The sequence below is a fragment of the Mobula hypostoma genome, chromosome 5 (assembly GCF_963921235.1).
Source record: "Mobula hypostoma chromosome 5, sMobHyp1.1, whole genome shotgun sequence".
Lineage (NCBI taxonomy): Eukaryota > Metazoa > Chordata > Chondrichthyes > Myliobatiformes > Myliobatidae > Mobula > Mobula hypostoma.
Window position 1 is genome coordinate 71,979,004 of NC_086101.1, and position 15,624 is coordinate 71,994,627.

At 41.6% G+C, this 15,624-nt stretch overlaps 1 protein-coding gene across 1 annotated transcript in view; it reads right to left on the bottom strand.

The window, feature by feature from the left end:
- The window catches only part of LOC134347317 (cilium assembly protein DZIP1-like), a 150,973-nt gene that overhangs the window by 43,988 nt on the left and 91,361 nt on the right, over window positions 1-15,624 (bottom strand). Inside the window, exon 9 of the mRNA XM_063049710.1 lies at window positions 8,472-8,640. Within this exon, the coding sequence (XP_062905780.1) occupies window positions 8,472-8,640 (169 nt within the window). The remainder of the gene's footprint in view (window positions 1-8,471; window positions 8,641-15,624) is intronic.

A 15,624-nucleotide genomic window follows, 5' to 3' on the forward strand; every position in this document is an offset into this window, starting at 1 on the left:
TGGCAGGAGTGTTCAAGGACATATTTAGTCTCTCACTGCTGCTGTCGGAGGTTCCTACCTGCTTCAGAAGGGTTATGATCACACCAGTGCCCAAGAACAGCAGGGTGAGCTGCCTCAGTGACTATCGCCCAGTTGCATTCACATCACATCTACTGTGATGAAGTGCTTTGAGAGGTGGGTCTTGGCCAGAAACAACTCTTGGCTAAGGACCTGGGCCTGCTACAATTTGCCTACCCCTGCAATAGGTCCACAGCAGATGCAATCTCAACGACTCTCTACTCAGCCTCAGATCACCTGGACAACAGCAATACCAACATCAGGCTGCTGTTTATTGATTACAGCTCAGAGTTCAACATCATCATACCCTCTGCTCTAATCAAAAAGTTTTAAAACCTGGGACCCTGTACCTCTTTCTGCAGCTAGATTCCTGAATTCCTCATCAGGAGACCACGGTCAGTGCAGATTGGAAATAACAGCTCCTCCTCCTTGACAATAAATACTGGTGCACTTCAAGAGTACACACTCTACACTCATGACTGTGTGGCTAGGCACAGCAAATGCCATCTATAAATTTGCCAATGACATAACTGCTGCTGGCAGAATCTCAGATGGTGACAAAGAGGCCCAGAGGAGTGAGATAGATAAGCTGGTTAGTGGTGTTGCAACAACATTGCACTCAATGTCAGTAAGACCAAGGGTTTCAGGAAGGGGATGTCAAGGGAACACATACCAGTCCTCATCTGGGGATCACCAGTGAAAAAGGTAAGCAGTTTCAAGATCCTGGATGTCAACATCTCTGAAGGTCTAACCAGGCCCAACAAACCAAAGCAATTATAAAGAAGGTATGACAGTGGCTATATTTCATTAGGAGTTTGAGGATATTTGGTATGTCACAAAAAACTCTAGCAACTTTCTACAGATGTATCGTGAAGAGCATTCTAACTGATGTCATTACCGTCTGGCATAAAGGGACCAATGCACAAGATTAGAAAAAGCTGCAGAAGGTTGCAAACTCTGCGAATTTCATCATGGACAGTAGTCTTCTTAGCATCAATGACATCTTCAAAAGGTGACAGCCAGCCATCAGTAAGGGTCCCCATCACCCAAGACATGCCCTCAGGGATGGAGTGCTACCATCAGGGAGGAACTACAGGAACCTGAAGGCACACATTCAATGTTTTAGGAACAGCTTCTTTCCTTCTACCATCAGATCTGTGGACAGACAATGAGCCAACCCATGAACACTACCTCACTAATTTCTTTGCTCTCTTTTTGCACTTATTTAATTTAATGTTTTAATATGTATTGTAATTTATAGGTTTTTTAAGGTATTGCCCTGTACTGCTATCGCAAAACAAATTTCATGACATATGCCAGTGATATTAAACCTGATTCTGCTTCTGATTCTGAGTGCATTCTCGAAGTTTATTGGAAAGAAACTGGCCAGGCACTTGCATAGATATCTGCTTCATTGTTCTGTCTGTCTGTATCTTGTTTTACGGCGGTTGGCATCCAGCTTAATGGTGCATTACCGCCACCCTCTGCTCCAGAATGTGCACTAGACATATATTCTAAATCCCTTCACCCAATCACACACACACACACACACACACACACACACAAACCTACACTTCACCCTCCCATCTTTGACCATCCTAGTATCCTATTCCTGTTTATTCGTCATATTCTATAAAAAACCCCTGTACCCCTTAAAAACGCTAAAAATACCCGGACTTGTGCTCTCTCACCCATGCCCAGCAACCCTTTTAATGTGAATTCCTGCATCCCCAACTCCCTTAATTTATTTCTCATCATCTCTCTCTGTATCCCATACTTCCTGCAACTCAGAACTACATGTTCTACTGACTCCTCTTCCTGACATTCCTCACGCAATCCTGTCTGGTGTTTCCCTATCATTTTCAATGTTTTGTTTAATGCACAGTGCCCCAGCCTTAACCTAGTCCACACAATTTCCTCTCTTCTGTTTCCATTACCTACCCTAGTAACTGCAATACTCTTTTGTATTTGATATAAATGCCTCCCTTTCCCCTCCCTGTCCCATCTTTCTTGCCACATTCGGTTGACTTTTTCCCAGATTACACACTTAACCTCTGCTTTACTGATACTAATGTGCATTTCCACATTTTCTTTCTTTAACGCCCTCTTTGCCAACTCATCCACCCTCTCATTCCCCTTCACCCCTACATGTGCTGGAACCCATAGAAATTTTACCTGACCTCCCTGATTTGCAATTCTTGTAACTAACTGAAGGACTTCATAAAGTACATCTTGCCGACTGTTTGTGTGAAAAGACCTTAAACTTGCTAGAACTGAGGATGAATCTGAACATATCAATGCTTTGGCTTGTCTGGCTTTCTGCACCCATTGCAACGCAACCAACACTGCCAGCATCTCCACTGTAAACACCCCTAACTTATTAGATGTTCTTCTGCTGATTCCAATTTCTTTTGCTGGTATTACCACCCCAAACCCTGTCACTCCTGTTTCAGGTTCCTTCGCACCATCCGTATAAATGTGAGTATAATCACTATACTTTTCCATCACATGACAGTTAAATGCATTTACCAAATCTGTTTTATATCTTTCTTTCCTTTTTACCTCTAACAAATGCCAGTCTATGTCAGGCCATACAAGCTTCCATGGAGCTACAACCGGATAAACTACTGAAGGCCTTATCCTCAGATCAAACACTCCACATTCTTTTGCGATATCATTCCCTGCCCGACTAAAGGTATCCCTCTGAAACCTCCCATTTTCCCAGCACTCCTGCAACACTCCTTTAGTAGGGTGAGAATCATTGTGGCCCTGCAAGTTAGCCCAGTAGTTTGCCATCAGTTGCATCCTTCTTAGTTCCAAAGGCATTATTCCCATTTCTACCTGTAGTGCTGACACTGGTGACGTTTTAAAAGCCCCACTGCACACTCTCAAGGCCTGAGCCTGAATTCTTTCCTAATCTCGGTCCTAAATGGCTTCCCCTCTATCCTCAAACTGTGACCCCTCGTTCTGGACTTCCCCAACATCGGGAACAATCTTCCTGCATCAAGCCTGTCCAATCCCTTTAGGATCTTATATGTTTCAATCAGATCCCCCCTCAATCTTCTAAATTCCAATGAGTACAAGCCCAGTTCATCCAGTCTTTCTTCATATGAAAGTCCTGCCATCCTGTGGCTACAGGGGTCAGGGGGTATGGAGGGAAGGCTGGGGCAGGGTTCTGAGTTGGATGATCAGCCATGATCATAATAAATGGCGGTGCAGGCTCGAAGGGCCGAATGGCCTACTCCTGCACCTATTTTCTATGTTTCTATGTTTCTATAATCACTGAGTCCATGGAATTCCTTCCCTTTCTAAAACCACTCTGATAACTTGCCAGCATTCCCCTTTTCTCAAGCTCATATGATAACCTTTCTGTTATCATCCTTTCCATTATCTTACATGTACTTGATGTTAATGCAATTGGTCTGTAGTTAGTGGGTTTTGACAGATTCTTGCCAGGCTTCCTTATTGGAATTACTACTGCTTCTTTCCGTGCACTTGGTAATCTTCCCTCCTCCCACACTCTGTTATAAAAATGCAGCAACTTCAAGAGCGCTCCTTCTCCTAGATTTTTTAGCATCACAGAGCATATCAGATCTTTCCCTGGGGAGGTTGGTCTCGATCTCTTTATTGCTCTCACCATTTCTGCTAACGTAAATGGATCATCAATTATATCATCTGTTCCTTCCCACACCTTAACACACCTGGGTGTTGGCTCATTATTCTTTCCCTTCTTCTTCTCCCTTCTTCAGACAAATTTTCTGAACTGTGTATCAGTACAAATGACTTGGCCATGACCTCAGCCTTATCCCTACTGGAGACTGCAGTTTCCTCCTCAGATATCATTACTGGATATTCCCATTCCCTTCTATCTCCTCCCATCCTCTGAATCATTCCCCATATCTCTCCCACAGGTGTTGTTCTTCCTACCTTGTCGCAAAAACTCCTCCAACTTGCCCTTTTAGCTTGACGTATAGTTCTTCTCACCACTGCCTGTGCTTTCTTATATTGAACCAAATGCTGCATATTATGGGTTCTTTTAACTCGCCTGAATGCTCTATTTCTGTTTTTTACAGCCTGACAACATTCCTCTGTCCACCATGGTACCAGTTTTCTATCCATCCTATTTTTACTCCTAGGTATAGATCCTTCTGCTGCCATGATAATTGCTGAAGTCACCTGACTGTTTAATTCATCTACATTTCCAGAAATATTAATCTTTGTCAACCCTTCTTCACTCAATTTCTGGAACTTACCCCAACCAGCTTTTTCAAACACCCACTTTGGGGTTCCGCCACCTGGTCTTACTTCAACTCTTTCACCCACTGAACACAAAACTGGGCAGTGATCACTGCCTACTGTTGAAGCAGTCCAAACTCCCCAGTTACTAATGCCAGCCAAGGTATTAGACACTAACGTAATATCTAACACTGACTCAGTTCCTGTTGTTATATCTATCCTTGTGCCGCTACCATCATTCATACACACCAAATCCCTTTCTTCCATCAAATCTTCAATTACCTTTCCATTTGGATCTGTAATCTGATCCCTCCATATTGTGCTATGAGCATTGAAATCTGCACACCACACTACTTTATGTCTGTTTTGTCCTTGTATCTTTAATAGGCTGTCCAAATCCAACCTTTTACATGGATTGTAGTAGTTAATTATAACCACTCTCTCCCCTCTCTCCCACACTTCCACCACTATGTATTCCTGATCATCTCCTTTCTCCAGTACCCTATCTGGTATACCTTGCTTGATTAACATAGCACAACCCCCTCCTCCCCCTAGATTTCTATCTTTCCTTATCATTGTATACCCATATACCACAAAGTCTAAAGTTGGTTTCAACCAAGTTTCCTGAATACATACTACATCCGGTTTTACAACCATTTCTTTAATAAAGTGCTTGAATTCCTGGCTATTGGCCAGTAAGCTCCTTGCATTCCATTGTAAAAGAATCATCATAATTAGTATTAACCAACACATGACACTTCCTGGCTTGACTGATTACTGAGGTTCTCCCTCACTTCCTCCCATGTCAGTCCTACTAACCCTAAATGGTTTACTGCTGCTTTTACCACCAGCTGAATTTTGTCACTTTTTGACTTTACCTCAGCCGTACTATTAATCACTCCTGCAATGAATGTTACTAGAGCCTTTTTGTCTACATAAATCCTGTCATTTGTTCTTTGTTGCATCTCTCGTATCCCTATTGCTCCCTGTTCATTAGGAGCATTATTCTGTTCTCTTGACATTCTTACAGCTTCTGCATAAGTGATCTTTCTTTTCACTCTTATTTCTTGAATTTTAGTCTCCCATCTGACAACCTCACACCCACTATATGCCACATTATGAGCTCTTCCACAATTGCAGCATTTTGGTTGAACTCCTGTTCCGTACTTTCCATATTCATGATCACCCCCACATCTAGCACATCTCCTCTGCCTTTTACAGTTTTTAGCCACATGTCCAAACCTTTGACAATTATAGCACCTCAGTGGCTTTGGCACATACACCCTTACTGGGTAACTCATGAAACCCAGGAACATCTTCCTTGGCACTCTTTCTTCTTCAAATTCAATCAATACAGATTCACTTTCCTTTTTCACTCCCTCCTTTGTTGTTTTCAGTCTTTGAACATTCATTACTTTCCCTCCTTTGATATTCCTCTTTATCTCTTCCATATTTATACTCATTGGTATCCCCGTGATCACTCCTTTACAACCATTATTTTGTGCTCCCACCCTCCCAGTGTATTCCACCTTGCATTTTCCTATCTCTTTTAGCTTGAGTGCTTTCTCAAGTTGTTCCTCATTCGCACATCTTACCAATAAGTTGCCATCATTAAGGACTTTTGCAAATACTATTTCCCCTATCTTATTTGTCAGAGTTGTTGTTAGCACAAACGGGTTAATTTTCTTCATATGTCCCTGAGCCTTCTCATTAAACCTAATTATGACAACACCTCCTCTCTGAGCTTGTTCATCTTCCTCACTTTCAGAGCTTTCTCCACTATCATTTCTTATTCTTTTATTCCCTTTGTCTTGGTTTTTATTCATCCGACCCCTCACTACCTCCTCATTCCCTTTATTTCTCCCTTCACAATAATCCACCTCTCCCCAGCTGCCTACCTCTGATCCCAAGTCTCTATCCCTCTCCTTCTCCACTTTCTTTCCCTCAACCCCGCCTCTTATCTTGTCCGCCATTACCGGACCCACACGACCCCCTCCCAGCAATTTCCGTTCCTTCCCCACTCTCTTTCCCTCAACAGGTTCCAAAACACACTCACGCATCAAGCAAAACACAGCCAGCTTCCAGTCGAGCCAACTCAGCCACCCCTCTCGACTGACCTGCTTCATTGTTAGATACTGGGGAAGCTCCTAAAGGTTGTAAGGTAGCTAATGGTGTTCCAGTGTTTAAGAAGGATAGTAAAGACAGCCAGGGAACTAGAGGCTGGTTAGCCTAACACCAGTACTGGAGAAGTAACAGAAGGAAATTCAGAGGGACAGGATCTACCAGCATTTGGATAGGCAAAGCCTGATAAGGAGGAGTGAGCATGGCTTTGTGCATGGTAAGTCATGATTGAATGAAACTATGAGTTTTTTTTGAAGAGATATCCAAAAAGGTATATGAAGTAGGGCTGTGGATGGTGTTTGTTGATCTTTAAGAAAGGCCTTCAGCAAGGTCCATAAAACCATAAGATATAGGAGAAGAAGTAGGCCTCGAGTCTGCTCCACCATTCAATCATGGGCTGATCCAATTCTTCCAGTCATCACCACTCCCCTGCCTCAACCCATACCCTTTGGTGCCCTGGCTAGTCAAGAAACTATCTATCTCTCCCTTAAATACACCCATTGACTTGGATTCCACAGTCGTTTGTGGTAACAAATTCCACAGATTTACCACCCTCTGCCTGAAGTAATTTTTCCACATCTCAGTTCCAAATGGACGTCCTTCAATCCTGAAGTCATACCCTCTTGTCCTAGAATCCCTTACTATGGGAAATAACTTTGCCATATCTAATCTGTTTAAGCCTTTTAACATTCAGACCTGCAAGGTAGGTTAGTCTGAAAAGTTCGGTCCCATAGAATCCAGGAAGAACTAGTTCAGGGGATTCAGAATCGGCTCGAAGAGGATGGTTGAAAGTTGTTTCTCAAAACAGAGATCAGTGACTAGAGGTGTGCTGCATGGGTCGGGGTTGAGACACTTTATATTTATTTTCTATATGAATGATTTCGATAGGAATGCACAAGCCTGATCAATTTGGAGATGACATGAAATTAGCAGGTGTTGTTGGTAGTGAATGAAGTTATCGTAGGTTACAGGGGATATTCACCAGTTCATGAACTGGGCTGAGTAGTGGTATATTGATTTTAAAGTGTCAGGTAAAATTTTGGAAAATCAAACCCTCGTAGGACTCATACGATGAATGGAAGGGCATTAGCAAGCCGAGTAGAACAGAGGGTCCTCAGAGTACAAGCGCATACTTAATTGAAAACGGCATCACAGGTAGACAGTCTGGTGAAAAAGGTGTTGGTATGCTAACCTTCATCAGTCAGGGCATTGAGTATAGGAGATGGTACATTATATTGCAGTTGCACAAGTTGTTGATGAGGCTGCACTTGGAGTAATCTGTACAGTTTTGGTCAACATTTTCTATGAAAGGTATGGTTAAGCTAGAAAGGGTGCAGAAAAGATTTACCAGGATGTCGCCAGGACTAGAGGGCCTGCATTATAGGGAGAGGTTGGCGAGGCTAGGTTTCTATTTCTTCAAAAGTAGGAAAATGAGGGGAGACATTATAGAAATGTTTAAAATTATGACAGGCATAGATAAGTCTTTTCCCCAGGGTAGGGGAGTTCAAAACTAGACAGAATAGGATTAGGGTAAGAGGGGAAGGATCTAAAAGATTCTGAGGGGCAACGTTTTCCACACAGAGGGTGGTGAGCATTGGAACAAGCTGCCAGAGGAACTGATTGAGGCAGGTACAATAGTATCATTTAATCATTTAAGAAACATTTGGATGGGGGACATGGAGGCATAGGATTTAGACCAAACACAGAAAATTGAAGCTGTCTGAGTGGGCCTCATGGTCGGCCTGGACATTAGGCCAAATGGCCCGTATCCATGCTATTATATTCTATGACTATTCAGCTTCATTTTTAGCAGCCATACGATTTTTAAAATAGATCATGTATGTCTTTCATAGACTATTCCACATGATGTTGTTTACAAAATAATCCAGCGCTTCACAGGGTATCAACGATCAGACAGGTTTTGTTGCAGAAGGTCCTGCTTGAAGATAAAGACAGACTAATTGGAGAGGTGAATAGCAGCACAACATCCAGTATTAAATTCTGTGATATTACGAGCATATAAAACAACACATTATCACATTGTTAATGAATCTTACTTTTCAAGTAACAAAGGCTTTCTTTTCCTTTAATCTTATCCTCAACCTTACGTAACAAGCTTTCACGGAAAAGGTTAAAGTCTGGAAATACTTTAGATTTTTCTTTTCTGTTAGACTCAATGGCATCCAGAATTCTTGTAAACTGTCCTTCAGAAACGCCTTGGACATCCTAGAAAATGAATAAGTTCCCTATTATTAATGCAAATATCTGAGAATTTTACAAACATTTTTCACTTGTCTCACTCCATAAGTGAGATTGGTTACAACTAGATTATTTAATAAAAGTGTTAAAATGGTAAAGCTATTCTTAACAGAGGGCTGAATTAATATGTTTTCTGAAATAGATATGCAAATGTTTGACCTTAATTTGACTGCTGAAAATAATTTAAAAACCGCTGATGCTGAAAAACTGAGATAAAACACAAAAATGCTGGAAAAACACAGCATCTGTGGAAAGAGAAACAGTTAATATTTCAGGTTGAAAGTCCTTACAAAAAATACAGATACTATGATCTGAAAATCCAGCACAGGGTTCATGCTGTGAATAAAAGAGCACTACGGGGCGTAATCAAACAGAGGAACCCAGGAATACAGGTGTAAGGTTTGTTGAAAGCCATATCAAAGGTAGACAAGTTAATGAAAAAATTGGCCTTCATCAGCCAGGCATAAATACAGGATTTGGGACATTATGTTGCAGTTGTATAAGTCACTGATTGATGAGATAGCACTTGGTAAGTAGTGTACAGATTTGGTCACCTGTTATAGGAAAGACATGGTTAAACTGGAAAGAGTGCAGAGAAGTTTTACAAGGATGTTGTCAAGACTAGAAAGCCTGATTTATATGGAGAATTTGGCCAGGCCTGAACTCTATTTCATCAAACCTATGAGAATGAGTGGTGACCTTATTGAAATACAGTGGATTCTCGTTAATTGGGCCATCCGGTTAATTGTGGTGGCCACTTTTTTGGAACAACTGAAAAAACAAAATCAAACTGAAAAAGTGTTGGGATTCCCTTCATTTATTTGGGATATTATGTTGCTTAATTGGGGCAGGAGACTGTTGGCAAACAGTTTCTAACAAGTGTCAGTCGTGTGTACTTGCATGACCATTAGACACTACACTATCCTTTTAGCGAAGAGTATTTACATAGTGTCAGTTGTGTGGGTTTGTGTTCAAAAAGCAGTGATTTTTGTCACTGATAGTTGGTGAAAAATAAGCAGTAACGCAATTCAGAACTGTTTTGCTCACTGTGGTTTCAAGCATTGATGCTTGGAGATGCCAGAGATAGCTGTGTCTGAAAGTGAAATGATTTCACTACTTCAAGTTAGGAACTATGAAAAATTCAAAGGTATTGACAATCATCTTGAACGTTGAAATGAAAATGAAGATTTTGAGGATGCAATCATCAAAAGCACTGTATGAATGCAGTCTATTATCAGCACTAGTTATTCATGTTAATTTTGTTCGGTTATAGTCAAAAGAGCATGCAGTGGATGAATTCTTCCATTAATAAGAATCAGGAACTAATACACAGTTTTATAGTACTGTTGGGGTAGCAAGGTGGAGATACATCTCTACCAAAGGAGGTGTAAGATGGTCCTTCCCTCTGTTAGCGTGCAGGACACCTATGGGTAAAGTGTAGCATCTGCTTAGCCCCCGATCAGGGTCACAGGAGTATCAGATATAGAAGATGACCCCAACAGAGTCGCAGGTGAAGTACCACCTCACCTGGCCCCGAACGGTAGTGAGGGAGGATATGTAGGGGCAGGTGTAGCACTTGTTCTGCTTGCAAGGATAAGTACCAGAAGGGAGATCATTGCGGAGGGACAAGTAGACAAGGGAGTCGCATAGGGAGCGATCCCTGTGGAAAGCGAAGTGGGATTGGGGAAATGTGTTTGGTGGTGGTATCCCATTGGAGATGGTGCTCCTGGTGTGACTTCCTGTATATCAGTGAGACCCAACATAGATTGGGAGACCACTTTGTTAAGCATCTTCACTCCATCAGCCACAGAAAGCAGGATTTCCCTGTGGCCAAACATTTCAATTCTGACATGTCAGTCCAGGGCCTCCTCTACTGGCACCATGAGGACATACTCAGGATGGGGAAGCAACACCTTATATTTTATCTGTGTAGCCTCCAATCTAATGGCATGAACATCAATTTCTCGCACTACTGGTAATTGTCCCCCTGCTCCTCTCCTTTGTCATTCCCCATTCCTGTTTCCCTCTCTCACCTTATTTCCTTACCAGCCCATCACCTCCCTCTGGTGCTCCTCATCCTTCAATTTCTTCCATGGTCTTCTGTTCTCTCCTATCAGATTTTCCCTTCTCCGGCCCGTTATCTCTTTCACGAATCAACTTCTCACCTCTTTACTTCACCCCTCCCCCCTCTCGCAGTTTCATTTATCATCTGCCAACTTGTACTTCTTTCATATATATCAGGACAGGACTTGCACAGTAAATGGGAGGACATAGAGATAGTTGTAGGACCTTGGTTGAATCAAGGCTGTAGACTTTGAGATGCATCTATCCTGGGCCTTCTAAATTGTTCCCAGAAATAGCCACTGATATTCTGCTGTTATCCCTGCTAGTGCTCCCTTCCAATCAACTTCAGTCAGCTCCCCTCTCATACCTCTGTAATTCACTTTATTCTACATCTGACTTTCATTTCCCCCTCTCAAACTGAAGGGTGAATCCTATCATATTATGATCATAAGAGTTCCTCTACCTTGAGCTCCCTAATCAAATCTGGTTCATTATACAACACCCAAACCAGAAATGCCTCTCTCTTAGTTGGCCAAAACACAAGTTACTCTAAAAATCCATCTCATAGACTTTCTACATATTCCCTCTATTGAGTTCTAACACCAATCTACCCTCATAATGAAATCCCCCATGAACGATCATAACATTGCCCTTTTTACATGTCTTTTCTAACTCCCATTTAATTTGTATCTCACATCCTGGCTACTGTCTGCCAGCTTGAATATTAGGGTCTTTATACCCTTGCAGTTTCTTAACTCTACACACAGGGTTCTACATTTCCTGATCCTACTCTCCCTACTCAGAATGTGCCAAATGAGATGACTCATTATGTTTTCTTGCAAGTATCACATGAATTTGTTGATGCTGTTAATGCCTCTAGTAATACTTCATACATACTTCAAAAGTAGTATAAGAGATTAAAAACGTTGCTGCAGCTTTAGAAAGAGTAAGCAAAGACACAGTTGGTATCTTGGCAAAAGTAACAACAGAAATACTCACCACGCATAAGATGGTTCTTTATAATCATGTGATGTTAGTTCTTCACTTAGTAGTTATGGCGGGGGGGGGGGGAACACGTGCAGAGGAGTATTTTACTTATATACCTGATGAGCCTGAAGACATAACTGATTTTACTGATCACATTCATAAAGAAAGAGCTAGAATACATCAATATGATAGATGGAATTTCTCTAATTGGATTCAATTAAGTCTAGCAAGCTGAATTTACTCAATATTACAATTCATAATAATTGTGATGTCTTATCACAATTTACATCTTTTTTATTTGTACAACAGCAGTCATTAATAGAGCATTTCAAACTCATGTAAGTGTGCCTACTTACAATCTACCTAGCAACGACATAATCCTATGAATATCCTTTAATATTTCCATAACATTGAAGAATTTTTGATGATTTTATACTTAGTCTAGGTACCAATAGGTTTTCTAATCTATTCATCCTCTCCCTGTAACTCAGGTTCTCAAGTCCCAGCAAAATCCTTGTCAATTTTCTCTGTACTCTTTCAATTATTTATATCCTTGCTGCAGGTATATGATCAGAACAGCACAAATTACTCCAAATTAGGCCTCAGCACTGTCTTATACAACTTGAACATAACATCACAACTCCTGTCCTCATTATTTTGATTCTTAAAGGCCTATATACCAAAGGTTCTTACAACTCTATCTACCCGTAAAACCATTTTCAAGAAATTTTGTGTCTGTATTCCCATATCACTCTGTTCTACCACACCCTAGCTAGTCCAGATCCTGCAGCAACCTTAGATAGCATTCCTTACTGTTCACTATGCCATAATCTTGCTGTCATTCACAAATTTGCTGATCCTGTTTACCATATTATCACCCAGATTGTTGATATAGATGGCAAACAACAACAGAGCCAGCACTAATCCCTGTGGCACGGGGATTAGTGCTGGGTCACAGGCCTCCAGTTAATGAGGCAACCTTCTACTTCCACTCTCTGGCTTCTCCCATGAAGCCAATGTCAAATCCAATTTACTACCTCATCTTGAATGTCAAGTTACTGAACCATCTTGGCCAATCTCCCATGCAGGACATTGTCAAAGGCCTTATTAAAGTCAATACATACAACATATTCCATCAACTTTCCTGGTAACCTCCTTGAAAGGCTCAATAAGATTGGTCAAACATGACCTACCACATTCAAAGTCATGTAAACTATCCTGATCAGTCCTTGTCTATCCAAATACGTATACATCCAGTCCCCTAACTCCAGCATGCGAAATGTCTTCTTTATCACCTTATCCACTTGCATAGTTATTTTCAGTGAACTATGGACTTGGATCATCCCTATGCCTAATAAGGTCCTGTCTATCCAAATGCGTACTTACATATGTTCCCTTGGAAAAGTTGAATAGGTTCGGGTTTTATTTGCTGGAGTGTAGGAGAATGGACTTTCAAAGGGTAGTAGTGCAAGCAAATATGATACTAGCATTTAAGAGGCTATTAAACAGATGAATATGTAGAGAATGAAGGTTTGAGGATCATGTAGGAGCAGAAGAGAGCCTGAAACGTCGACTGTACCTCTTCCAATAGATGCTGCCTGGCCTGCTGCGTTCCACCAGCATTTTGAGTGTGTTGCTTGAATTTCCAGCATCTGCAGATTTCCTCGTGTTTGCAGTTGAATTCTGTATCATGTTTGGCACAGACAATGCAAGCTTTTTTCTGTGCAGTAGTGTTCAATGTCCTAACTCTTGATTTATCTCTGTCGTCAACTTCAGGGAATCATGTACATGATAAAGTCATACACTCGTATAATGCAGAAACAGGTCCATCACCCCAACTGGTCCATGACATCTGAGATATCTATCTGTGATGTCCATCCAACCTTGCACATTTGCCCATATTTCGTCCATATTCTTCTAAACCTTTTCTATTGACAAGATGCCACACACGAGGCTGCTTAACAAGTTAAGAGCCCATAGTATTACAGGAAAGATACTACCATGGATAAGGCAGTTTCTGAATGGCAGGAGGAAAAGAGAGGGAATAAAGGGAGCCTTTTTTGGTTGGCTGCCAGTGTCTAGTGGTGTTCTGTTGTTCAGTGTCTGTGTTGGATGCCCTTCTTTTTACTTTATATGACAATGACTTGGATGATAAAAATTGATGGCTTTGTGGCAAAGTTTGCAGAAGAGATGAACATAGCTGGAGGAGCAGGTAGTTTTGAGGAAGTAGAGAGCCTACAGAAGGACATAGACAGATTAGGAAAATGGGCAAAGAAGTGGCAGATATAATATAGTGTCAGGAAGTGTATGGTCATGCACTTTGCCTTCTCCCCATATCCCTTCATGCCTTGACTAATCAAGAATCTATCAACCTCTGCCTTAAATATACCCCATGACTTGGCCTTCACCGCTGCCTGCGGCAACGAATTCCATGAATTCACCACTCTCTAGCTAAAGAAATTCCAGCTCATCTCCGTTCTAAAAAGATACCGTTCCATTCTGAGGCTGTGATCTCCAATCTTAAGACTCCCCATCCATAGGAAACATCCTCTCTACATCCACTCTATTGAAGACTTTCAACGTTCGATAGGTTTCAATGAAGTCACCCCTCACTCTTCTTAATTCCAGTGAGTAGAGACCCAGAGCCATCAAACACTCCTCATATAATAAATCTTTCAATCCCAGAATCATTTTTGTGAACTTCCTTTGAACCCCCTCCAATGAGAGCACATCCTTTCTTAGATAAAGGGCCCAAAACTGCTCACAATACTCCAAGTAGGCATCATCAGTGTTTTATAAAGCCTCAACATTACAGCCTTGTCTTTATATCCTAGTCCTATTGGAATGAATGCTAACATTGCACTTGCCTTCCTCACCACCAACTCAACCTGCAAGTTAACCTTTAGAGAATCCTGCAAGAAGACTTTGCATCAGTTTTCAATTTTCTCCCCCTTATAGAAAATAGCTTACGCTTTTATTTCTTCTACCAAAGTGCATGACCCTACACATCCCAGCATTGTATTCCATCCGCCACTTCTTTGCTCATTCTTGCAATCTAAGTCCTTCTGTAGCCTCTTTTCTTCCTCAAAACTACCTGCCCCTCCACCTACCTTCGTATCATCTGCAAACTTTGCAAAATAGCCGTCAATTCCATCATCCAAATCATTGACAGATAATGTAAAAAGGGGTCTCAACTCAGGCCCCTGTGGAAAACCACTAGTCACCGCCAGCCAGCCAGAAAACACTCTCTTTACTCCCACTCTTTGCCAGTCAGTCACTGTTTTATCCATGCTAGAATCTTTCCTGTAATACCATGGGCTCATAGCTTGTTAAGCAGCCTCATGGGTGGCACCTTGTCAAAGGCCTTCTGAAAATCCAAGTACACAAGATCAACCATTTCTCCTTTGTCTTTCCTGCTTGTTACTTCAAAGAATTCCAACAAATTTGTCAGGCAAGATTTTCCCTTGAGGAAACTATGCCAACAATAGCCTATTTTATCATGTACCTCCAAGTACTCTGAGACCTTAATAATCAACTCCAACATCTTCCTAATCACTGAGGCCTAGAGTTTCCTTTCTTTTGCCTCTCTCCCTTCTAGAAGAGTGGAGTGACATTTGCAATTTTCCAGTCTTATGGAACCTTTCCAGAATCTCGTGATTCTTTAAAGATCATTACTAATGCCTCCATGACTTTTCAGCCACTTCTTTCAGAACTCTGGGGTGTACACCATCTGGTCCAGATGCCTTTCAGCTTCCCAATGACCTTCTCTCTAGTTATGGTAATGTGACGAAAGTACACATAGACTAAGATGTTAACTGTCCTGTGCTGGCACCAGTGGGATCAGCAGTTGGTCTGCCACCTATCTTCAGGAGAAAGAGAGATAAGGAAAACCATGGAGCA